The 26,143-nt window shown below is 37.3% G+C and overlaps 3 protein-coding genes and 1 pseudogene across 3 annotated transcripts; 2 read left to right on the top strand and 2 right to left on the bottom strand.

The window, feature by feature from the left end:
• Positions 1-873: 873 nt before the first annotated feature.
• On the top strand, positions 874-2,510 carry LOC133031304 (uncharacterized). Its single transcript, XM_061104784.1, has 2 exons — positions 874-941; positions 1,934-2,510. Exon 2 carries the CDS (start codon positions 1,944-1,946, stop codon positions 2,508-2,510), a length of 567 nt encoding a protein of 188 aa, XP_060960767.1. The 5' UTR covers positions 874-941; positions 1,934-1,943.
• A 6,893-nt stretch (positions 2,511-9,403) lies between these two features.
• LOC133031303 (uncharacterized) lies at positions 9,404-10,289 on the top strand. Its single transcript, XM_061104783.1, has 2 exons — positions 9,404-9,589; positions 9,702-10,289. Exons 1-2 carry the CDS (start codon positions 9,404-9,406, stop codon positions 10,287-10,289), a joined length of 774 nt encoding a protein of 257 aa, XP_060960766.1.
• A 10,717-nt stretch (positions 10,290-21,006) lies between these two features.
• Positions 21,007-22,834, bottom strand: LOC115721048 (vacuolar-processing enzyme-like; annotated as a pseudogene).
• A 2,254-nt stretch (positions 22,835-25,088) lies between these two features.
• LOC133031302 (hexokinase-2-like) lies at positions 25,089-25,776 on the bottom strand. The gene is made up of 4 exons (XM_061104782.1): positions 25,772-25,776; positions 25,469-25,619; positions 25,235-25,384; positions 25,089-25,145 (listed from the first exon to the last, which is right to left on the bottom strand). The coding sequence occupies exons 1-4, from the start codon at positions 25,774-25,776 to the stop codon at positions 25,089-25,091; spliced, it is 363 nt and encodes a 120-aa protein (XP_060960765.1).
• Positions 25,777-26,143: the final 367 nt, after the last annotated feature.

Genomic DNA, 26,143 nt, shown 5'->3' with positions numbered 1-26,143 from the left:
TTAGTATAATTAATAGATTAATTATGAAAAATACTTAGATTACTCAGAAAAATCTAAATATATTTTATATGATTAGTTATGAGATATAAACTATTGCAAATTTGGTAGATTCGAATTTCGGTTAATTTTGTATTTTTCATGAATTATTTGTGTTATTTATTAAATTAATTATGAAAAATACTTAGGTTGCTCAGAAAAATCTAGATTAATTTTATTTGATGGACTATGATATATAAACTGTTATAAAATTGGTAGATTGAATTTTCAGGCGATTATGTATTTTTCATGAATTATTGATGTTATTTCTTATTTAAATTATGAAAAATACCTAGGTTGCTTAGAAAATTCAAAGAAAATTATTTATGACTTATTACAGATTATAAAGTGTATTAGAAGAGTTAGATTCGGTTTTTAATCAATTTTGGTATTTTTCATGAATTTACTTAATTAATGCTTAAGTTAAATATGAAAAATAGATAAGTGTTGTTAAAATAGTAAAATGTATTTTTGAAATACCATTTACTGTCTATGATGTCAAAAGGAATAGGTTTTATTATTTATTAGTTGCTGTAGGTATTTATTATAATTATTGGTGATTAATTAACTATTTATTTGGACTTTAATAAGAATAAATGGTATTTTAGTAAATTTTACGTAAAAATGTGTTGTATGAATTCATGTTTTACGTTAAGAATGTTTGTTTGAGTCCATGCAATATGTTTGTGTGAATCTAAATAATAAATGCTTATGTATGGTGTGTCATGCAAGCGAAATGGACCTATGTGTTACGTATTTTTACGTAAGTTTCTGTATGAGTTTAGAGATTCATACTTGAATGTATTTTGAGTGTATTGTTGTGTTAATAAATGTTTAGGATCTTGTTCTCAACAAGGAAATTCGTTGAGGTGCTCGAGGTAGCAAGTGTGGTCTTAGCAACTGAGGTAAGAAGAGTGGACATCTGTACACAGGGTGTATGTTATGCATACAACTTGGGTTGGTTGTTATTTAATTTGATAGTGTTGTGATTTCCTTATATTTTGTGAGCATCATTAGCATGAGAATAATATTAGGGTCTTGGTGCTTGTGTGAGCATAACACTTGCAGGTTATAACATTATCATAGGTGAGTACAACTTATGGTAATTAATTACCCTGTTGGATGCCAAGTGTGAGAATAACACAAGGCAGGGCAGTTTACCTCATGTCTGATCAACATGAGTGTATAGTTTATTATCGTATGTGAGTATAATGTGCGATATGAGACATGATTGGTGCATGTGAGAACAACATGCGTTGTGGATATATTTATGGAATGTGAATTACTATTGATTAATATTAAAGAGCAAATTATGTCAAGTAACTAGTTAGGAGGGTTATGTCCTACATAGCTCTTCTTACTGGGCGTTAGCTCACGGGTACTCTGTGTGCAGGTAAGGGTAAGGCTAAGCAGTGAGAATGAAGAGCTCGAGGCGTGGACCGCATGTTAGGGGGCTGGCACAGTATTTTGCTTTTAATGTTTTTAACTGCTAAATATTTTGGAACTATTATTTTGACTTAACTAGTTCTTATTTAAGTTTACAGTACTAAAAGTATTTTGTTTTAAACAATGAGATCTCATGCTTGGATATTTTTCAATAAAGAAGTATTTGATTGTCTTTATCTTATTAAATTATTTTATACGGACTATCCTATGTGACATCTCGGGAAATCGGGGTGTTACAATATGGTACCAGAGCAATACGGTCCTAAAGAATGTGGCTAGCCCTAACATGTAAAGATTCACCGCCATGAGACGAGCTCGACTCACTGTACTGTAAGTGGTTATTACTTATAATTAAGTTGCCTTAAATTTCTGCATGCGAGAGGGTAACATTATTTTCATGTAAAATTGATGATCAAAATGATCTTGATGTGTATTGGTTTGTGTGGTTCAGGAGTTTAGAAATGCCTCCTAGAAGGTCAGTTAGAGTGGGTCGAGGTCGAGGTCGAGGTCGAGGCCAAGGCCAAGGCCGAGATGATGGAGGGATCAATGAACCACCTCAAGCACCACAGGGATGGGAAGAGCGCATTGCCGCACTGGAAGGAATCATTCATAGGCAGGATGAAGAACTTCGTCAGCTGAGACGTCAACCGGAGCCGCCAGTCCAAATAAGGCAGGATGCAGAAAATAGAGACCCACCAGCTGCAGTGGTATATCCTGCTATAGAGGCTAGACATGAGTTGTTAGCAGAGAGATTTCGGAAACAACACCCACCTGAGTTTGAGGGAGGCATAGACCCGGTAGTGGCTGAGGAGTGGATAAGTCGCATAGAAAGCATTTTGCAGATGCTAAGGGTGGATGGGAATGACCGAGTGAAGTGTGCATCTTACATGCTGAGGAAAGATGCTCGTATCTGGTGGGAGGTGGTGGAACAAACAAAGGATGTAGATACCATGAACTGGGACGATTTCAAAAGGGTCTTTAATGAGAAGTATTATAACTCGGCGGCTTCTAGCAGCAAAGGTCGATGAATTTACTGGGTTAGTCCAAGGGAGTCTTACTGTGACTGAGTATGCACAAAAATTTGATAGATTGGCGAAATTTGCTCCAGATCTGGTACCTACTGATAGATGTGAGCACATCGATTTGTGGAAGGCCTGAAACCAATGGTTGCTCGAGATGTGGAAATTGTGTCAAGGGGTCAATTCAGCTATGCTCAAGTTGTCGAAATGGCTCTTACGGCTGAGCGGAGTGAAAACAAAATTTGGAAGGAAAATGCTGCCAGGAGAGAATCGAAGAAAGGTGGAGCCAATTCTAATGACCACAAGAAACGAGGACAGGACCAGTCCGGGCAGCCAAGTCAAGACAAGAGGTACAAAAGTGATAACGACCAACGATTTAATGGCAGCAGTGGGCGAAACATTCCAGAATGCCCTAAATGTACCAAACGTCATCTCGGTGAGTGTCGCGCAAAAGCATGCTACAAATGTGGAAAAGAAGGACACATCAAACGCAATTGCCCACTGTGGGGCAGACTGGGAACAGAGAAGAACCCAAGAAAGATGACAAGTATGTTCCAGCCAGAGTTTTTGCCATCACTCAAGCAGAAGCTGAGGCCAGTCCTTCGGTTGTATCAGGTCAGATTCCTATGGCCAACACCACTTGTAAAGTTTTGTTTGATTCTGGTGCAACTCATTCCTTTATTGCTAGCACAATTGTAAATCATATAAATGCACCGAGTGAATTATTTACTGTGGGGTTTGGGACCATGTTACCATCTGGGGAGGTTGTAATCTCTAGAAGTTGGCTTAGGGGTATACCTGTCAGGATAGATGGTAGAGAATTATTTGTAGACCTGATTGTATTAGATTTATTTGATTTTGATGTAATCTTGGGCATGGATTTTCTTACCAAATATGGAGCATCAATTGACTGCAAGCAAAAGAAAGTTGTTTTCACACCAGAAGATGGAGAGACCTTCGAGTTCAGAGGGGTAGGAAAGAAACCTCGCACCCCTATTATTTCGGCAATGAAGGCTGGGCAACTATTGCAGCGTGGGTGCTTAGGGTATCTAGTTAATGTGGTTGATGACACCAAGAAAATTGAAAGAAAGCCGGAGGAAACACGGGTAGTTGCTGAGTTTCTTGATGTATTTCCAGAGGAGTTACCCGGGTTACCACCACACAGAGAAATCGAATTTGTGATAGAATTAGTGCCCGGGACAGCACCAGTTTCCCGTGCACCATATAGAATGGCACCATCTGAATTGAAAGAACTCAAAATACAGTTAGAAGAATTGCTTAAGTTAGGGTTTATCAGACCTAGCTACTCTCCGTGGGGCGCACCAGTTCTATTTGTTAAAAAGAAAGACGGTACTATGAGAATGTGCATAGATTACCGAGAATTGAACAAGGTGACTATAAAGAATCGGTACCCACTACCGAGGATTGACGATCTGTTTGACCAGCTTCAAGGGAAAAAGGTGTTTTCTAAGATTGATCTTCGTTCAGGGTATCATCAGTTAAGAATCAAAAATGAAGATATACCGAAGACAGCCTTCAGAACGAGATACGGGCATTATGAGTTCATGGTGATGTCATTTGGACTTACAAATGCCCCAGCAGCTTTTATGGACCTCATGAACCGAGTCTTCAAGGAATATCTGGATCAGTTTGTCATTGTATTCATAGATGATATACTGATTTATTCTAAGACAGAGGAGGAACATGAGGAGCACTTACGCTTGACCTTGCAGCGACTGAGAGAACATCAATTGTATGCCAAGTACAAAAAATGTGAGTTTTGGTTGTCCGAGGTTGCATTTTTGGGCCACATTGTCACTAACGGGGGAATAAAAGTAGATCCTGCCAAGGTTGCTGCAGTGAAAGAATGGCCTAGACCAAAGACCGCCTCAGAGGTTCGAAGCTTTTTGGGTTTAGCAGGCTATTATAGAAGGTTTGTTGAGGGGTTCTCAAAGATAGCCACACCCTTAACAGAATTAACTAGGAAGAATCTAAAATTTTCCTGGTCAGACAAGTGTGAGCAAAGCTTCCAAGAGTTGAAGAATAGACTTATCTCAGCACCAATCCTCAGTTTACCAACAGAAGAGGGACAATTTGCGGTATATTGTGATGCATCTAAACAAGGGTTGGGTTGTGTTCTAATGCAAGAAGGGAAGGTAATTGCTTACGCTTCAAGGCAATTAAAAGAATACGAACAGAGATACCCGACACATGACCTAGAGTTAGCCGCAGTGGTTTTTGCACTAAAAATTTGGCGTCATTATCTCTATGGAGTGAAATGTGAAATCTACACCGATCATAAGAGTTTAAAGTACTTTTTCACCCAGAGGGAGTTAAACATGAGGCAGAGAAGATGGTTGGAGTTGGTCAAAGACTACGACTGCGAGATAATGTACCATCCCGGTAAAGCCAATGTGGTAGCGGATGCACTCAGCCGTAGAGGTCCCGGACTAGTTTCCACTTTACAGGGAGTATCAAGGGAATTAGAGGAAGACATGGAACGAGCTGGTATAGAGTTTATTACAGGGCAACTTGCAAAGGTCACACTTCAATCCACTTTGTTAGAAAGAATTAAGGAGGGGCAGACGACAGATCAAAAGCTCAGTGAACTAAAGCAAGAAATTTTGAATAGTAACGCCAAAGATTATGAAATATCAGACACGGGATTAATTCGGTTCAAGGGACGAATTTATGTGCCCGATAATGATGAGCTCAAGAAGGGGATATTGGTAGAAGCTCATACTACACCTTATTCAGTTCATCCCGGGACCACTAAAATGTACCATGACCTAAAAGCATTGTATTGGTGGCCTGGTATGAAAAAGGATGTAGTTGAATTTGTGGCCAAATGCTTAACATGTCAACAAGTTAAAGTAGAGCATCAAAGACCAGCGAGATTGTTACAACCACTGAAGCTCCCTGAATGGAAGTGGGAAGAGATTTCCATGGATTTTGTGACTGGATTACCTAAGACTACAAAGCAACATGACGCCATTTGGGTAGTCGTCGATAGGTATACAAAATCTGCCCATTTTCTACCAGTACGCATGACTTACTCCATGGACCATTTTGCTGAACTTTATGTGAATGAGATTGTGATATTACATGGGGCACCGTATTCTATTGTTTGTGATCGAGATGCTCGATTCACTTCGTCTTTTTGGGAAAGCTTACAGAGAGCAATGGGAACTCGATTGAAGTTCAGCACTGCATATCATCCAGAGACAGATGGTCAGACTGAGAGAACAAATCAGATCTTGGAAGATATGTTGAGGGCATGTGTGATAGATTTCCAAGGATCATGGAGCAAATACCTGACTTTGATTGAATTTTCTTACAACAACAGCTATCATTCTACAATCGGGGTAGCACCCTATGAGATGTTGTATGGAAGAAAATGCAGGTCTCCACTGCATTGGGATGAGTTGGGAGAGAACAAACTCCTAGGGCCAGATGCAGTTCAGCACACCAACGACGCTATTCAGAAGATCAGGGCTAGAATGATCACAGCTCAGAGCAGACAGAAATCTTACGCAGACCTGAAGCGGAGGGACATTGAGTTCGAAGTGGGTGATCATGTGTTTCTTCGAGTGACACCACGAAAAGGACTCTCGGTGAAGAGATTTGGCAAGAGAGGGAAACTAAGTCCCAGATATGTTGGTCCATTTCAGATATTGGATAGAGTGGGCAGTGTAGCTTATAGAACAGCTTTACCGCCATCATTATCTGGGGTGCACAATGTATTTCATGTATCTCAACTCCGGAAATATGTGTCAGACCCATCGCATGTTTTGAGCTATGAAACACTGGGTTTGCAGGAAGATTTGTCCTACAATGAACGTCCGGTAAAGATTCTTGATCAAACGGATAGGATTTTGAGAAATAAGACAATTATCCTGGTGAAAGTCCTATGGAGAAACAGTGTGGTTGAGGAAGCTACTTGGGAGCTTGAATCTGATATGCGAGAACAATATCCAGAATTATTTGAGTAAAATTTTGGGACGAAATTTTCTTTTAGAGGGGGATAATTGTAATATCCGCTAACTCCGAAAGGGTATTTTTGTAATTTTATTTAGCTGAGAGTATTTTTTTTTATGTTACATATTTATGGATTTAAATATGTATGGGATTATTTTTATGATGATATAATATTTGATTTTATTGGCATGTGTATAATGCCTAATGGATACATATGTCTGGATATTGTTATATGGGTATATTATTATTATTATACGTATTATTATTATTATCATTATTATTATTATTAATAATATTATTATTATGATTATATTTATTAACTGTTACGATATATACACGAACGAACGGAACGAACCGAACGCCTATTTTGGTGGAATGGGAATCGCTCCACTTCGGTTCAATGCGATATTTTGCTTGGGTTTAAACACGATAGAAATTAGGTTTTAAACTCTATTTTCGTTCACCCAAAACAGAGAACCAACGAGAGAGAGAGAGAGAGAGAGAGAGCACGTATACGGCGTATACGGTACCAAAAATTTTCGTTTCTTCAAGCGGAGTGAAACCTGGGTGAACGTGGGGGTTTGGGATCACTTATATACGACCTAAGGAAGCTTTTTAACATGGTATAAGGGGCGGAAGTCGTCGTTTTAAGATTCACCATTTTTGAAGCTTCAAAGGTGCGGCTTAGTTACGGACTCGAATTCGAACGTGTTTAAGCTTGTTCTTGGGTCAAGGGAGGTTATATTTGAGTGCATGGGACCCTAAGGATTGTTTTTTACGTAAGAAAACGAAGCTTTAACGTCCAAAACGAAAATCCAAAATTTTGGACTCCATTAAAGACGGTACCCCGCCAACGAAGAAGACAACCCCGATCTGCCTTCTCGGACCACTTTTCTTGATCGTTTTGAGGTCCTGAGCATTGTGGAGAGCTTCCCCAATCGAAAGGACGCTTCAAGAGCAATCGGAGATAAAGTTACACTTTACCGGCGACGAAACCGACGAGAACGCCGGCGACCGCGTTCTGACCGTTTCTGAGGTGTTTTTCTTAGATATTTTTGTATATTTTGATTCCTTATTTTATTCTAAGGTGCTTGGTGAAGTTTCATAATTTTCTGAATTTATTTGGAATTATTGTGAATTATTTAGTATAATTAATAGATTAATTATGAAAAATACTTAGATTACTCAGAAAAATCTAAATATATTTTATATGATTAGTTATGAGATATAAACTATTGCAAATTTGGTAGATTCGAATTTCGGTTAATTTTGTATTTTTCATGAATTATTTGTGTTATTTATTAAATTAATTATGAAAAATACTTAGGTTGCTCAGAAAAATCTAGATTAATTTTATTTGATGGACTATGATATATAAACTGTTATAAAATTGGTAGATTGAATTTTCAGGTGATTATGTATTTTTCATGAATTATTGATGTTATTTCTTATTTAAATTATGAAAAATACCTAGGTTGCTTAGAAAATTCAAAGAAAATTATTTATGACTTATTACAGATTATAAAGTGTATTAGAAGAGTTAGATTCGGTTTTTAATCAATTTTGGTATTTTTCATGAATTTACTTAATTAATGCTTAAGTTAAATATGAAAAATAGATAAGTGTTGTTAAAATAGTAAAATGTATTTTTGAAATACCATTTACTGTCTATGATGTCAAAAGGAATAGGTTTTATTATTTATTAGTTGCTGTAGGTATTTATTATAATTATTGGTGATTAATTAACTATTTATTTGGACTTTAATAAGAATAAATGGTATTTTAGTAAATTTTACGTAAAAATGTGTTGTATGAATTCATGTTTTACGTTAAGAATGTTTGTTTGAGTCCATGCAATATGTTTGTGTGAATCTAAATAATAAATGCTTATGTATGGTGTGTCATGCAAGCGAAATGGACCTATGTGTTACGTATTTTTACGTAAGTTTCTGTATGAGTTTAGAGATTCATACTTGAATGTATTTTGAGTGTATTGTTGTGTTAATGAATGTTTAGGATCTTGTTCTCAACAAGGAAATTCGTTGAGGTGCTCGAGGTAGCAAGTGTGGTCTTAGCAACTGAGGTAAGAAGAGTGGACATCTGTACACAGGGTGTATGTTATGCATACAACTTGGGTTGGTTGTTATTTAATTTGATAGTGTTGTGATTTCCTTATATTTTGTGAGCATCATTAGCATGAGAATAATATTAGGGTCTTGCTGCTTGTGTGAGCATAACACTTGCAGGTTGTAACATTATCATGGGTGAGTACAACTTATGGTAATTAATTACCCAGTTGGATGCCAAGTGTGAGAATAACACAAGGCAGGGCAGTTTACCTCATGTCTGATCAACATGAGTGTATAGTTGATTATCGTATGTGAGTATAATGTGCGATATGAGACATGATTGGTGCATGTGAGAACAACATGCGTTGTGGATATATTTATGGAATGTGAATTACTATTGATTAATATTAAAGAGCAAATTATGTCAAGTAACTAGTTAGGAGGGTTATGTCCTACATAGCTCTTCTTACTGGGCGTTAGCTCACGGGTACTCTGTGTGCAGGTAAGGGTAAGGCTAAGCAGTGAGAATGAAGAGCTCGAGGCGTGGACCGCATGTTAGGGGGCTGGCACAGTATTTTGCTTTTAATGTTTTTAACTGCTAAATATTTTGGAACTATTATTCTGACTTAACTAGTTCTTATTTAAGTTTACAGTACTAAAAGTATTTTGTTTTAAACAATGAGATCTCATGCTTGGATATTTTTCAATAAAGAAGTATTTGATTGTCTTTATCTTATTAAATTATTTTATACGGACTATCCTATGTGACATCTCGGGAAATCGGGGTGTTACAACCTTGTCATTTCTGATACCCAAAGCGCTTTCATCCCTGGACGTCTCATTTCAGATAATGTTATGGTGGCGTTTGAAGTGATGCATTATCTTAAGAGGAAGACTAAAGGCAAAAAATGTTTTATGGCTCTCAAGTTAGATATGAGCAAGGCCTGTGACCGTGTGGAGTGGGATTATCTTAGGCTCGTTATGGCTCGTATAGGTTTCTCTGAGAGATGGATTAATCTAATTATGGCATGTGTCAATTCGGTCAGTTATATTGTTATTCATGGAAGCCTCAATATGGGTCCAATCATTCCTTCGAGAGGTATTCGGCAGGGTGACCCTCTTTCAACATAGCTTTTCATCATCTGTATTAAAGGTCTTTCTTCACTTATCAAGAAGTTTGAATCTCAACGACTTTTACAAGGATGCAAGGTGGCTCATGAGGCACCACCTATCACTCATATGTTCTTTGCAGACGATAGCTATCTGTTTTGTCAATCAACTACTAGTGCTTCCGGCAGTGTCTCAAACTTGCTCAATCAATTTTGAAACTGCATCTGGACAAAAGGTAAACTTTTCTAAGTCTATTGTGTTCTTCAGTCCTAATATGTGTCCTGCAACTCGTGTCCAGATTTGTGATATTCTCCATATGTCTGAAGCCTCTGAAGGAAGCCTCTATCTCGGACTTCCAAACATTATTGGGAGAAATAAAAATGTTGTACTAAGATTTTTGAAGACCAAGGTAATAGCAAGAATTGATAGTTGGGATGCTAAACTTCTTTCTCGTGCCGACAAAGAAATTCTCTTGAAAAGTGTTATCCAATCGCTCCCCACATATGCTATGAGTGTTTACCTCCTTCCACTTGGCACATGTAAAGAAATTGAAAAACTTATGGCCCGATTTTGGTGGAAGACATCTTATAGTAAAGGGAAAGGTATTATTTGGAGGTCTTGGATTGTATGACTACTCATAAATACGATGGTGGCATGGGTTTTCGGCACTTCCATGATTTCAACATTGCCATGCTCGCTAAATAAGGTTGGCGTCTACTTTGCAATCCAGATATCTTGTTGGAAAAGTATATAAAGCTAGATACTTTCAACACTCTGATTTCTTGTCAGCAGAGCTAGGAAGTAACCCAAGCTTTGTCTGGAGAGGTATTTAGACTACCCAATCTCTACTCCGTTCGAGTGTCAAAAGAATAATCGTATCAGGAGACACAGTATGCATACTAAACCACCCGTGGCTACCTGTACAGGACAATCCATATGTTTCTGTTGGAAATTATTTTACTAGGATCTTAGATCTACTCACAAGTATGTTGATTAACACCCTAAATATGAACTTTCTAAAACGATGAAATAAACACATATAAAGTTTAGGAAACCTTACATTGGGTGCAGCGGAATAATATGACTCATTCCGTTCAGATATCTAGCCCTTGATTCCTTTCTGTAGCAAAGCAGTATCAATATCTGAACCTGGATCTCTTTCTCTGAATCTTTGATGCTGAAACTCCTTCTTGCTGAAAGTCTTTCTTCACGATCTTCCTCACTATGGTTGAGGTATCACTTGCTCTGTGTGGGCACTATTCATACACTAAGAATTTCGAAATTTGAGAGGGAAGAAAAAGAGAGGGAGTGGTCGGCCAGATAGGGAGAGAGAAAGGCTCAGGTTTTTCTGAATCAGAAGTGTCAGAAGAAAAGTGTAATTTTTCCTGAAGCCTTCACTATCTATTTATAGCATTCCACTAGGGTTAGGTTTGAATTATTTGGCATTAAAATAATAAAAATATCAGTTTAAATTTCCTACAAAAGTGGTCGGCCCTATACAAGTGGATTTGGGCCTCACTTTTTGAAATTTTGCAGTTTTATCTTTTCTACATCTGATTTTCTCAAAAACGCCAATTTTCTAATTCAACCATTTAAATGCCAATTCTAACTATTTAATAACTATAAATAATTATTAAATAATATTTTCATTTATCATATTTATTAATTGAACCATACAAAGTATCATAATTAACAAATATGGCCCTAAAACTCTTTCTTTACAATTTCGCTCTTACTTAGTGAAAAATTCACAAATAGACATAGTCTAATTTGAGAATTATAATTGATTAATCAAAACCAATTATATGAGTCTTACAAGCAATATTATCTCAACTAGTGCGGGGACCATGAGTCTATATAACTGAGCTTCCAATAAGTAGATCAAGAATTTAGCACTAAAATTCACTAACTTATTAATTCTTCGTTGAATCCACGCATAGAACTTAGAATTGCACTCTCAGTATATAGAATGCTCTATATGTTCCACCATATAGAAGCATCATTAGTTATCCATTGTTATAAACCTAATGTGATCAATGACCCTCTATATGAATGATATACAATGTAAAAGGATTAGATTACCGTTACACCCTACAATGTATTTAATCCTTAAGACACTTAACCCCGTATAAATGATATTTCAGCTTATGTGAAATGAGTACTCCACCATTTATGTTCGTTTGGTCAAGCTCGAAGGAGATCATCCTTTGCTTACTATTCTCCAGATAGAAGCTATAGATTCCATGTTTATGCTAGCGCTCCCACTCAATTGCACTACCGTGTTCCCAAAATGTACGTATCACCCTGACCTAAAAGTAGGCTTAACTAACAAATCAAAGAACACGAATAGCCTTTCAAGATTGAGCCTAATCATAACAGGATTAAGAACATTTTATCTAGGATCAACTAGGCGATATTGACTTGAATAGATATTACGGTAAGTTTAATAAATCTAAGTCAAAGTTCAATATCGGTCCCTTCCAATGCATACTCCATGCATCCAACCTGAGCTTACTTTAACCAATGCTCTGGAAAGAACATAGCACTTCTCCAAATGGAAGTAAACTCTATTGTAGATTATCATATCAGTAAAACCCTATGTCTGATAAATCTAGGAAACTTTATTCACATAGTCATGTTTACTTTTCAATGTGTTGACGGCACAATAAACAGGATCAAGTATGTGAAAAGGGTTTCAGATGAATTCATACATTATGTACATATAATCATGAAATAAATCATGTGAACCGTGGAACATTAAATGTTATTTCTGATCTATATTAATAAGTAAATCTGATTATATTGAAATGAGTTTTATTTAGGGCATAAAACCCAACAAACTCCCACTTGCACTAATATAAAACAAAAAGTGTGTTTCAAATAATCTCAACACCTTGATATACAAATCAAGTGTAGTAGTAGTAAACAATCCTTACATCACTACTAATACAAACTCTAATTCAGATTTGCCCATACAAGTAGGAGATTTCTAAGATTGAGGATTTATATCAATTGGGAATAGAATTTCGGGATTATAATCATATGCGTCATTTAATTTCTATAGAATGACATGAAATAATTTATAGACCATTCATCCAATGATATGTTATTGAGCTAATTTGAAATGAATAAGCTAAGAGGAATTAGGATAATTTCGTTTAAAATAAGAATCCAACGATGCTTCGATTAGCGAATGTCAAAGTAATCTTATTTGTACAATCTTCTTTTTTCATATCGTAAAAATACTAGTCTAAGGTGTCATCAATTGATGAATAGCTAGATGTCGCATATACAATATTTATCTTTCGAGATCTAACACTATTATGTATTTCTAATGGTGAAAATCCACTAGGGATTTATCTCATTAGATAAACAAGCCAAGTTAGACCAACAATGAAGATTCGAAATTAAACTACAACTTAATAACAGAAAATAACATGGTTCAAAATAAATTCATACACAATTCAGAAATTATTAAACATATAGCAAGTAGGAATGATAAGTGAAAATACTAAAACATACAATCCTAAATAATTTCCAAGGTTTTTCAACAAACTGATATAGTGTCCCGTTTAGGCGAGAGTCAAAGCATCATCCATTGAATAGAGTTGTCAGCTCATCTAAAATGATAACCATTCTAGCAACCTTTTATTCGATCAAGATTGGAATTCAGCGTTGTCCCGTTTAGGCGAGAGTCAAGGCAAATCTATCTTATGAGCTTCCACCATTGTTTCATAATTTGCAAGTCAAGTATGGTCGCCAGCATTAGGGTGATCTATACCATACAAAACACTTACAAACTACTTATCATTCGAGATTAAACTGTGCGAAATTGCTAATGAACGTTCCTCCATTAGGGAGGATTACTCACTAAAACAAACGCGTGGTAAAACCCACAATGGAGATCGAATGTCTTTTGATTAAAAGCTCATTATTTAAAAGAGTTGTATTTTCATTGATTCTCTTTATATATTCTATTTATTTTAAATATATATTTATTTAATTAAAATTTCCAATTTAGAATGAAAAATTCTAAATATAAATTTTAATTTAATATTTATAAATTTTACTTAGATGGATATGAAAATAACATGAATTATTTCCATCTTAGTAATAATTTCCAATAAATATTTAGAAAAATATTCAATTTAAGTTGTTACAAAATTAATTTAAATTAATTTTCAACTCAAATTTTATTTTCTATAAATATATATTGCATTTCGAAAAATTAAATAAGAATACAATTTTCGAAAAATGCATGTTAAAATAAAAAAAAATCCTAGAAAAATTATTCTAATTTAATGTTGGCCTAAAATTAATTAATAAAATTAATTTACAACAAAAAATATAATTTTCCTATTTAATTAAATATATAAGAAAAATTTCAAATATTTAAGTATGATGATGAAAATCAACTTAAATACTAATTTTTTATTTAATTAAATACACGAGAAAAATACTTCAAGCAAAAATATCACCTATCTAGATTTTTCTTTGACTAATTAATTCGATTTCTAATAATATATTTTAATTCATTTATTTTAAATTAATCAATTAATGAAAAAAATCGTTGATTTAAGTTGGCCTAAAATTAAAATAAATAATTTACAACTTTAATCTATTTTTCAAATAAAATTCAAAATTCCAGCATTTAAGAAATGTAATTTCGAAATTTGATTAATAAAATAAATAAAAAATATATTTTGAAAATTATTTATATTTAGTTGAAAAAATAAATTTCAACTAAAAATAATTTTCTATTTAATTAAGTGTCATGAAAAAGAAATATTTAAGTATCATGATGAAAATCAACTTAGCTATTTAATTTTCAAATTAATTAAATGTATTAAATTCAAGAAACAAATAATTAAGTGTAGAGAAGGCTTAATTATTAATCTCTAGTTTAATACTAGGAAAAATATAGTTAAAATAAATTGTACCAAAATTAATTATTTAAATAATTAATTTCACAATGTATAATATTTTTCTAAGTCGGAGTCGGAGTCATCTCCTTTCTGTCTCCGGGAGACTCGGGCGATGTCTTTTCGAAGTATGGCGAGTTCTGCCATAATTCCTTCATTTAACGTACCCGTGGAGACCGCGGGTCCGTATCTTTTTTGGTCAAGGTGATCTCGGAGATCACCTTGGTTCCCGTTGATTTGATTTCTCAGATCAACGGGAGGACACCTCTGTCCTCTTCTTCCTCTACCCCCGGGTTCCTGGTGCACGGAAACGCTTTTTCGGTCCCCTCGATCCTGAGGGCCAAAGCTCCCTTTTTGGGGCTTGCCCCTCTGCGGACCTTTCCCTTTAGGGAAATCTGAGTGGACCTTTCGCGGATCCTGCGCCTTTTTCTTTTGCCCTGGGGTAGAAGTAGGGTTTTTTATTTGGTTCCCTTCAGCAGGGTATCTTATAGGGCTAGGCTCCCTAGATTTCTGCTGTTGGGAACTAGGCGAAGACGTCGCTGGCTCCTTGTCAAGTCCAACGGTCATTGCCTTGGGGTGCACGTGAATGCCAGCTGCCTCCATGTCTTTTTGCATGGCCAACATCACTTCTTGCATTTTCTGGTTTTGCGCTTTCTGAGCTTCGATCTCGGCTTTGTGATCGATAGCTTTTTGTCTGAGAAGCACCAGTTCTGAGTAACTACCTTCGTCATAGGCATACTCGTCGAGGTTTCCCTCGTAGTCATCATTGGGGATTATTTCCTCGTCCTTGGACTCCTCTGCTGCCCTTGAGGCTACATCTTCCTCATTCGGGTCTTGAGCATCTTCATCAGTTTTTATGTAGAATGTCCTTATTGCCTTTTGATTGACGTGACTCTTCACAGTGTAGCCGTCGCTAGACTTAAATGATCATTACTGTGGCGCTGCTGGTTAGAGGTTGTGCCGTTAGACTTTATTGCGTGTAACAGTCCCAACACGCTTCCTCCCATGCGGTATTTAATGCGACTTGATTGCTCAGGAGAAACCTGACACCTCGCGGAGATGCCTTAGCGTTATATGAGCTTCCGGGAGCATATCGAGTTCTATGTGCCTTCTCCGGGACCTACGTCCGAGACGTTACCTTATGGCATAAAGACTTAGCAAATATTGCGAATTGCTTGATCCACGTGTCCCTGTCTGACTTGTCCACATATATTGGGCAAAACTAGGGGCAACATTTACCCCCCAAGCCTTGTTTATTTGAAAAATGAAACAAGGCTTGTTCAAGTGCCTCCGGTTGACTCCTCGGTTTCTTGGCACGAGCTTTGAGCACGTGAGGGTGTATTTAATGATGGCCTTTAATGCAGCGATTCACTTTTTGCAGAGGTTGATTCGTTTCATGCCCATTGATTGATACGGCGCATTAATGGTGTCAGACGGATACTCAAGCGTTTCCACCGCCTTTATTGCAAATCAATCTGGTCCGTTGATCTTTGAGCATTTAAATCGTGCGCTTCCCTTACCGTTCGATTGGTAGGTGATGACGCCTGTTCTTCATGCATTTTTGCCTATAAAAGCCACCACCTTTTCTTCCTTTCGGTTACTTCCCATTTCTTGCCAACTTTGCTCAAATTTCCTAGAGAGAAAATTCTCAGACCTAGAACAAGGCCTTTAAACACTTAGCGATTTTCCCAGTTCTTCTTCGCTCGTTGCTACCAGTCCTTCTTGTCTTTACTCGACTCGTAACAGGACCCCCAGTTCAACACTTCATCGTAAGTTTTTTGCATCCTTTGCTTTATTATTGAATGGCATGCTATTACTTATCTGTTTGTTCTTTTCTGGGTTTGCATTCGAAATTTCTGGGCATGCAAGTGTTTAAATCCTTCATATAGTCTGTTTTGAATTTACTGCTCTAGTGATAGGATTGCTATTGTCACGCCTCTGTTGTTACTGTGTATTTTCTTTGTAGAAGGCCATACATTCTTCGTATGATGGTTGCTTAGGGTATAGGACAGACTCTTTTCTTTCTGTTTTCTTTATCGCGTAAAGTCGTCTTCTGTGAATTTACTGCACCCGACACTGGTCCAGGGAATCCCTCCAGGGTTTCCTGTGTGACACGTGTCCGGAGGGGGCCTCTTTCCAGCGGTTAGGGGACCCCCATTCCCTTTTTCTTATTTTAGGGTTTGGTATGGGGCCTAACTGCTGGAATTTTACTCTTTTTACAGAATAGAAAAATGTCTGCTTCTAGCTCAAAGTCCTCAAAGAAAAGTGGTAAGCGCATGGCTACCCTTGAAGAGGTCTCCCTGGGACCCGTTGCCCAGGAGGGGTATAAGTCCCGGGCGACCGGATGGGAAGCGGCTGAGCTTTATTCCACCTTGACCTGTCCCCACCAATTGGAGAACATTGTGGAGGTTGCTGGAATCAAGCCTTCCACCTCAGGAACCTACCATCGGCCACCTCGCGACGCGGAGACGCCCAACCACAACTATGGCGGCTTCAGGGCCTGGAGCCAAACGCACCTGATGGCTGGGGCCATGCTTCCTCTTCAGGATTACTTTGTTAATTTTCTAGTTATTGTCGGCCTTGCGCCATACCAACTTATTCCCCAAGCTTACCGCCTGCTTTCAGGCTTATTTATTTTTTATGCCGCTCGGGGATGGGGATCTCCTCGCCCGGCGGAAATTTTGTATTTTTATGAACTTGTTTCTGTCCCCAAGAAGGGGGACAAACTTAAGGACGGTTTTTATGGGTTCCGGGCCCACCCTGCTAACGAAGGGGTGGTCCCGTATAACAGGCAGACTCACGTTAAGGAGTATCGCCATCGCTTTTTCTTCTCCTCCGGATTCAGGGCAGTGGACCATCCGGAGCTTCTTACTGAGTGGCTGAGGATTCCTCAATATGAACGGACTGCACCTACTCAGGCTTTTCTTCGGAGAGCCCAGGCCTTTGCCTCTTACGACCGGGCCGATCTTGACGTCGGGGGTCTGGTCACTACGGAGAACTGCAGGAAGGCAAAACTCATCCTTCCGCATCAATCCGTGGAGGACTCTAACCTTTCCCGGGTCATTTGTCCCAATGTGAGGACGTCAGTCGCGGAGAAGACCTTCCGGGACGAGATCATCACCACAGCAGAGAGGAAATACCAGGAGTATCTCTACCGGAAGGCCCAGGAGAAGGCGTACTCTAAGGCCCAGGCAGCTTCCGGGAGGACGCTCCGCGTGGGGAGCCCGGTGGAGAGAAGGAGTCAGGCGATTGCCGGGAAGCCCCTTCATATTGGGGATTCAATGGAGAGAAGGGCTCCCAGGCCACAGCCTTTGGTTCCAGAGCCGAACACTGGGGCTCCTGGTGCTAGCACTTCCGGCACCGGCGGTAAGTCTCCTTTGGTAGTTCATTATGTTCCTTCCGTTGGCGAGTATGCCAGTCTTAGGCCCGTAGGGTTTGACGAGCGTCTGTATAGGTTTAGGATGCCCTCGACCCGATGGGGGGATCACTTGAAGGAATTTTATTTTTCAAACTTAGGAGATTTCCTAGGTCGATCTCGGATGGGTTCTGGTCCTCCGGAGCCCGTTCCCTTAGGTCCCTCGGCTTACATTACATCCAGCTGGTTCCGGCCTTCGGACAGCTATCTCGGAGATGATGCTGCCAGCATAAAAATTCGGAACTTTGCTAGGGCCAAATTAGAGAGTCAGGGTAGGACTAGCTTATTTTCCATATCTTGTGTTGGTGGTTTCCCACGGATGTTCTAACACTTGCTTTCTTTTATTGTAGCAGGTATCTCCATGGACGCCATCTTGGATCAGCTTGCTGGGGTTCACACTCCTGAGGCTCCTCCTGCCTTTACTTCTTCCCCGATGGCCCCTGCTCTAAAGATTTCTTCCAGCGCTCCCCCCGACACTATTGATTTAGTGGATGACGAGGAGGTGCTGCTGGGACAAAGTCAAGAAAAGCAATGGGGCTTTTCTGAGGAAGTTAAAGAAGGTGAAGAAGAGCAAGAGGTTGCTCTGATTCGCAAGCGTAAGGGCAAAATGATTGCCCAGGAGGAGCCCAAGCGGCCTCGGAGAGCTGATACTCCAACCCACGGTCTTGATGGTGGGGTCTCTCCCATGGAAGAGCATACTGCCCCTCCCAACATTGTGCTGACTCCGGTTCCTGGAGACGAGGCGAGGCAGGAGCTCCGGATAGCCAAGCATAACTATGCCATGGATGAATACTCCCGGGGGTTTGCTGAGGTGGAAGCCCTTAGGAGGGTTCTTCGGGTTGAGGTGCAAGACACCATCAACAACACGGAGTACCATGATCCGTGGGACCTAAATTTGGACCCCCTATCAGACTGGTTCCGTCGCTTCCTTGGGCCCACCTTGGCTCCCTTCGCTGCGGAGATGACTGGCGAGTTTTCTTCTCAGCTTACCCGGTGCGCGCCTAAGCGGTTCGCTACTTGTGCCTCCCTGAACTCCATCTTCCAGGTCAAGGATCTCAGCCACTCCCTCACTGTGGTAAGTGTTTCGTGATTTTTCTTTTCCCCTTATTCTTTTTGGAGATTCTTTCTTACACTTGCGTTGTTTTTTAGCTTGCTGCTGAAGCTGGCTGCCTCTCCAAGAACATAATCAACCATGGCTTCGTTCTGTCTGACTTTGGGGACATGAACGAAGTCAGGAAGGTCCTTCAGGATCTTACTGCGGAGAGGCAGCTTTACCAGGAGGCTGCTGAGCGCCGGGAGGCTGCTGCCAAGGCCAATGAGGAGGAGGCCAAGCGGAGGGAAGCCCAGGCGGAGGCCATGATCCGGGATGAGGCCCTGCGGAGAGACAGGCTAGAGGCCAAGCATCAAGAGGAGCTGAAGGCGTAAGGTGAGGCCGCTGCAAAGGCCAAGCGGGAGCTCCGGGAGGCCAGGGAAGCCTTGGACGAGATGGTTGCCAAGGTGGAATCCTTGGAGGAAACTCACCAAGCAAACTTAGAGTCCAGGGTTGCTCTAGCCGCGGAGCTGAAGGAGCTTAGGGACTTCAAGGAACAAGCCTCCAAGAAGGCAAAAAGAGCCGAGCTTCTTTCTCCCGTTTCCTGCGGCCGGTGCCCTAAGCGCTTCGATGATGGAGTCTTCATGGCTTGGTCTACCAACGACCAAAATATCAAGCTTACTTTCTACCCCAAACCTGAGGAGATGATCACCAAATTCCGGGAGAAGAAGAAGAAGCTTGATGCCATGGTAGAGGCGCGCATCGGACCTCACCTTCCTCCGCGCATTGACTGAGCCGCTCGAGATTAACCCAGTACAACCAGGATTCCACCCACTTCTTTTATATATTTTTTTTTTCTTTTTATATATATTTATTTACATACAGCTACTTTTAGACAATACATTTATGAAGCTGTTTTTTATTTAAAGGGGAGACAATTTTTTAAGGCCTGTCCCCGGGCCATTTGTATATATTTTGACCTGCCCTTTGGGCTAGGATGTTTATATGTGATCTCTTTTGACGCACATATTTCTCTTTTTTGACCTGTCCTTTGGATCAAGATTTTTATACTTATGCTTTTTTATTTTTGTGCATACTTTTTTTTACCTGCCCTTTGGGTCAGGATATTTTACTTAGTTTGTTTTCTGTCTATCCGTGCGGTATACCCTAGTACTCCCCTGAGTGGCATAGAAACTTTGTTTTTAAGGCACTCAGTTTTATTCAACATGTGGAGGAGGCATACATTTGGACGGTACAAACTCTTTAAACAAAGTCTAAGTTACATTTTTGGCTATTGGTAATATTTTCTGAGGTGATCGGCATTCCAGGCCCTTGGCACAATGGTTCCATGCATTCTTTTTAGCTTGTAAGTGCCAGAGCCGATTTCGTCCTCGATTTCATATGGCCCTTCCCAATTTGGCCCAAGTACCCCCACTCCGGGTTCCTGGGTGGCTGGGAAGACTCTTCTTAGGACCATATCCCCAATAGCAAATTTTATGTTTTTAACCTTAGAGTTAAAATACTTGGTCACCTTCTTTTGATAAGCTGCCATCCATATTTGAGACTCATCCCGGAGTTCTTCGACCTGATCCAAAGCCTCTTGAAGCAAAGCTTGATTCGTGGCTGGATCGTAAGTCGTCCTCCTACAAAGTTGGTAGCAAATAATCTATATTTGGTAGCTAATACTTTTTTTGCTACCAAATTTTTTGGTAGCAAATTGGTAGTTGTATCTCGGTCGCTGAAAGTTTTTTGCTACCAAATGTTTGGTAGTTGATACTATTTTTTTAGCTTCTAATTTTTTGGTAGCAAATAATATTTATTCTATTAGCAAAATTATTAGCTTTTAATATTCAATATAATTATTTTGCTACCAAAAATTAGTAGCAAAACTAATAAATTATAATGTCCAACTATTTATTACCAGTTTTTGGTAGTAAATTATATAAAATAATTATATAATTAATAATGATATAATTAATAATGGTAATAATTTCTTTTTTCTTTATATAATGAAATATATATTATAGTACAATCTTTAATTACAACAAACTTTTTTTAAAAAAAAACAACAAATGGTTAAAGTTATTAAATTTGTACATGCATCAATTCATAAATATTGAGTCACATTTTTAAGTGCACACATGAGCAAATCTAGAAGTATAGTTGCATCTCTTTGGTTCACAACTTCCATAGCCATGTGTAGTTTGTTATTGTTGGGTGGGAAGTTAACAGTGGCAGGATCAAAACCTTTTGGTAGAGATAGAGCTTCTCTGCTCTTATACTGCTACTCCCATATTCCATCACATGAGATCCACCGTTGACGAAATCGTTGGCATTCGCAGTCCGTTCCTTCACCTACAGAGCAAAACATATTTGTTCATCAAACTCAGCATACAATGGAAGCAAAAATTAGCTGTTTTGAATGGCTTAGTTGTTCTCACATACCATTTCATATTGTTGTTTAATAGTTTCTCTCTTCAAATTGTGGCCCTGGCTGAAATAGAAAGTTAAGCAAGAATAAGCAAAGATCGAGTAATCTTTTGAAGAAGACTATAAATCAAGGTGTTCGTTTGTATTGGTTTGCATACCTATCCTCCATCCAAGCAACACTGTATAAATCACCCAAGCAAGTGATGTACTCTGGGGGTGGAGGAGGCTCCATCTCAGGACAATAGGTTCCCCAACTGTTTTCTTGTGCATTTGAAGCTGTAGTTACATAAATGTTCATATCTTTAGGCATTATACCTTCAAAAATGCTCCCACTCTCACATGCTTCCACATATATGACCTGCAATATTTAATTACAGAACACAAGTTGATTATTTCAGTTAAAATTTCAAGTAATTTCTGGAGTGAGAATTTTATAATATTACCATCTTTCTATAAGTCCCTGCTGCATGTTTCTTCTTCAAAACTTCTATGAAATCCATGCCATAAAGGAAACGCATGTTTGGCATCCCTACAAACGCAGCATGAAGTTGATAACAATGGTCAAGCTTGCTCTTGACTAACCCAAAAGCCTAATGAGCCTATTGGTTATGATGATAAATGGTTAAACTCACTTGGAATTTCTTCCAAATGGGCTTATGTCTATACTAAAGCCTCTTTGGTTTATAACAACAGTTTTGACATCAAAAATTTCGACACAAAATAACATAAAAGGAACTCTTAAGTGATTATAAGTTTGTATTTAGTTACTAAGCCAATGTAACCAAGAACTCCAGGGCCTCCATGATCTGAGTAGTATATGAAGATCCTATATCATTGGGTTTGCTGTCTATAACCTTGCCACTTCCACCTTTCACTGCTTTCTTATCCCTAAGAAGTACTGCATACAGATTCTCTGTGGTCACTTGGTGACCAGTATAATCCTGCCACAATCACATTATCAATATTATTAAACTCAGTCTAGTCGTGCTGACTAAAATTAATTAAATCATAACATATATATTAAGAACTTGCACAAACCGATTCCCTATGGATGATTTTCATGAACCATTTATTAATTAAGGAGCATTGCGATTGACACATAGTTATCTCTTAGTTAAAATAAAATAAATAGTGTGTAGGACCCCTAACATCCCACTTGTCCTTCCTGTGCAAATATTTGTTTATTATATTAATAATATCAGCCAAACATTCTCACAACCTGACAGCCATTATCATAATAGTCCTGATGACTCTCATTGCCACATTAATATGAATGATTATACATACTTTATGTATTAAACAGTAAGGAATATACCTTCACCACTTTGATAAACTATTATTTGACTCCCAAGGGTCAAAACGACCAGCTGCTTTTTCATTTCTAACCAAGACCAATAGTACAAGAAAAATACATAACAGAGAGACCATTGGCCATGGAAAAAAAATAAAATAAAAAAATAGAAACTTTTAAGTGAGAGAGAGATTTATATATATATGTATGGCAGAGAAAGAAACTTCTACCAATATTTTTTTAGACTCATTGACAGCGATGGTAACTCAGCAGCATAATAGTTGTAACCTACTCATTTTTTTTCTCTTCAAAGAGATCGATTGATGTATATAAATTTATAATATATAAATAAATGTGAGAGAAATGTAGAAGAATAGAAGAGAGAAAGAGTAGTAGCATTTGTAGTTGTGAGGATGTTTTGTTGTGAGAGATGTACGTATATATTAGGTAGGTATAGAACAGAACTAAATATAAATATATATATATAGACACAGTCATGAGTAAGTACATGATATTTTTTTAGTGATTGAAAGATTTACTGATTTTAATATGGGAAGGTTTTAGAAATTATTTTAATTGTTTTATTTACTAATTTTTATTGACAATAAATTATTATACTTAAACAAACTGATACGTTATTTTCTAACTAACTAACCTATTTTAAAGCTAGATATATGGATGAATTTGAATTTGAATAACAATAAAATTGCCAGATGAAAAAAAAAAATAAGAATAAAAAAGAGATTATATATCATTAAAATATTTAAGATATTTATATTTAAAAATAATAAAACCCTAAATAAATTATATTTCTGCCAAAAAAAATAGAACTCATCCGAAACCTCAATATCTATATCTATATATTATTATGAAAAGTAAAGATTTTGGGATTGAAGAGCTTTGAAAAACAAGGACTGAAAGACAAAAAGGTATAATGTATATTTATATGTTTAGATTAGATATAGTAATGTATGTATGATATGTGTGGATACTGATTGAAATTTATGATGAATAACATAAATTTCTTTATAATAGGTGTGTGAGGCCATTTTTGAAGGAAAAATTCCAAATCGAGGCAATTGGAGGACTTGATCACAATAAGGTATATTGTTTGTTTATTTAAATGTTTTGATAAATGGATACTGTTTTTTTTTTGATACTGTGTAGACTATATACAGATAATTTTTATTTTTTTTTTTTGAAAAAAAATTTGCAATCTTATAATTAGTTAACACACATTATTCCAATAAAAATGACCTAATTTTTCTCAAGTGAAAGATTGAATAACTATCCATTAAGGCCGACCAGCTATCGGCTGCCTCACTCATGGCTTTACTGAAAAGAAAAATATTGTTTTGCTCAGATAGCGAAAAACAATATAAATAAACATCTGAACTCTTCTAGAATAATGAGAAAACATTATATTCAACTTATGCAGACTCTCACTCCCCAACCCATCTCTCTTTCTCTCTCTCATCATATTCATTTTATTTTAAACTGAATCCATCCATGTCCATTGTTAAGCAAAGATTAAACATAAAATACTTGAATCATATATCACACCATAATTATTGTAACCACCTAATCAACAGCATACCTTGGTTTAAACCTAGCTTGTAAGAAATGGTTAATAGATTCATCTTCCAATTCTTCAGGTACAGATGGAATAGGTTTACTCACAACCTTCTTTGCCGAGGGCATTGGAACCCAAGGTTTGCTAGGTTTGAAATATTTCAATAACTGATTTAATAAGAAGTAATTGGTAAGAACAGCATGTAACCAATATAAGACCACAAGAAAAACTAGACTAACATTTTTCTTATAATTTAATTTCAGGACAAACACATAATTAAATATATTTATAATCAAACACATATAAACATTTTTTATGGCATTGTCACAGTAATAAAAAACAGATTTGCATTAATGCAGTCATATATATGTAATATCAAAAATAACTAAAAGAGAGGGATATGGTCTATAAATAATATTATAAATTTTAACATATTCTCACCTTGTTTAGGGAAAAGCCTACTTTTGGTGATTACTATCAAGAATCTTAGAAATAAAAAAAGGACTCTCTTGGTAAAATTGGTGTATCCCTAAAAAAAACTAGTCACCAAACCTAAAACATACATTGGCATACTATATATATATATATATGTTTATATGAAATTTTAATATTGCAATATAACAGAAATATATTCCTTTCTAAATATTATTATGAATCAATTAAGTCATTAAACTTACAAGAATGTTGACCTTTCCTTGGAAAATTAATGAAACAGCTTTCATAAGTTTTTCTCTGTGATCTCTTTGTGAAACATTGAACACTGAACCAGTTACCTTGAAACCCTTCTATTTCCACTCTTCCAAACACACTTCTCCAAATCACTTTCCTTGCGACAACACGTGTGAAAACTATCATGAAAGCAAAATAGTAATAAAGAAAACGAGTCATGTTAGAATCAAATAGAATGCATATCACCATAAGGGTCCCAGAAGAAATCGATAATTGCTTCACAGGAAATGAAAAGGTAAAGCCCAGCTCCCTTTGCCTACCTGGTGCAGGGTGAAAACCCTCACCTTCTTCAGAAACAAACTTTGCAAGTGCTGCGGCTATAAAGTCAAGTAAACCCTGAAATATTTGAACATTTTTCTTAGTTTAAAGCCAATGTAACAAGCTTAGACCTTAATACATTTGCTGAATCAAATTACTAACCTCTAAAGATACAGTCATCACATTAGGTGGAATTGAAACCTCATCAAATTCTTGTCTAACAACATGGTGATCTTTACCACCTAGCTGTACGCGTAGCACGCGGAAATTAGTACCACCGAGATCTAAAGCATAGAATAGACCTTTCTCATCACTGAAAATAAGAAAAAATTCAATTAAAATGAGCAAAAACAACTAACCAATTTACAACAACAAAAAAAGTGAAGCAGTTAATCAATATCACAAACTTGGTGTTAAAATAGCCACCAAGATATTTTCCAGACATCATGATAACAAGCAAAATACCTCATTTTTTACATGTATAAAAGAAATCCTGGTCTATATAAATAGACAAGTAATCAATGAATAGCACGACAAATTCATACAAAATCCAAATTCAAAAGGAAATTTATACAATCTAGACTCAGGATCAAACGAAACAGTAAAAAACAGTTAGAAAGCTATAACGGATAGAACTTGAAGGAATTCATGTGAGTTTTCCATTCTAATCTCATCAACTTCAATTCGATTCAATTGAATTTGAATTAAACTGTTTTGGGGTATACAAAAAGAGCATCTTTTTGAAGAACATATTAAGTGTTTTTGCTTTACCCTTTTTTTCCGGGAAAGTTGTTTATCAAGCATCGATAATTGAGAGATAGTATACTATGAAAGGTC

Source organism: Cannabis sativa, chromosome 9 (genome assembly GCF_029168945.1).
Source record: "Cannabis sativa cultivar Pink pepper isolate KNU-18-1 chromosome 9, ASM2916894v1, whole genome shotgun sequence".
NCBI lineage: Eukaryota > Viridiplantae > Streptophyta > Magnoliopsida > Rosales > Cannabaceae > Cannabis > Cannabis sativa.
This window is presented reverse-complemented; position numbering and strand designations above follow the sequence as displayed.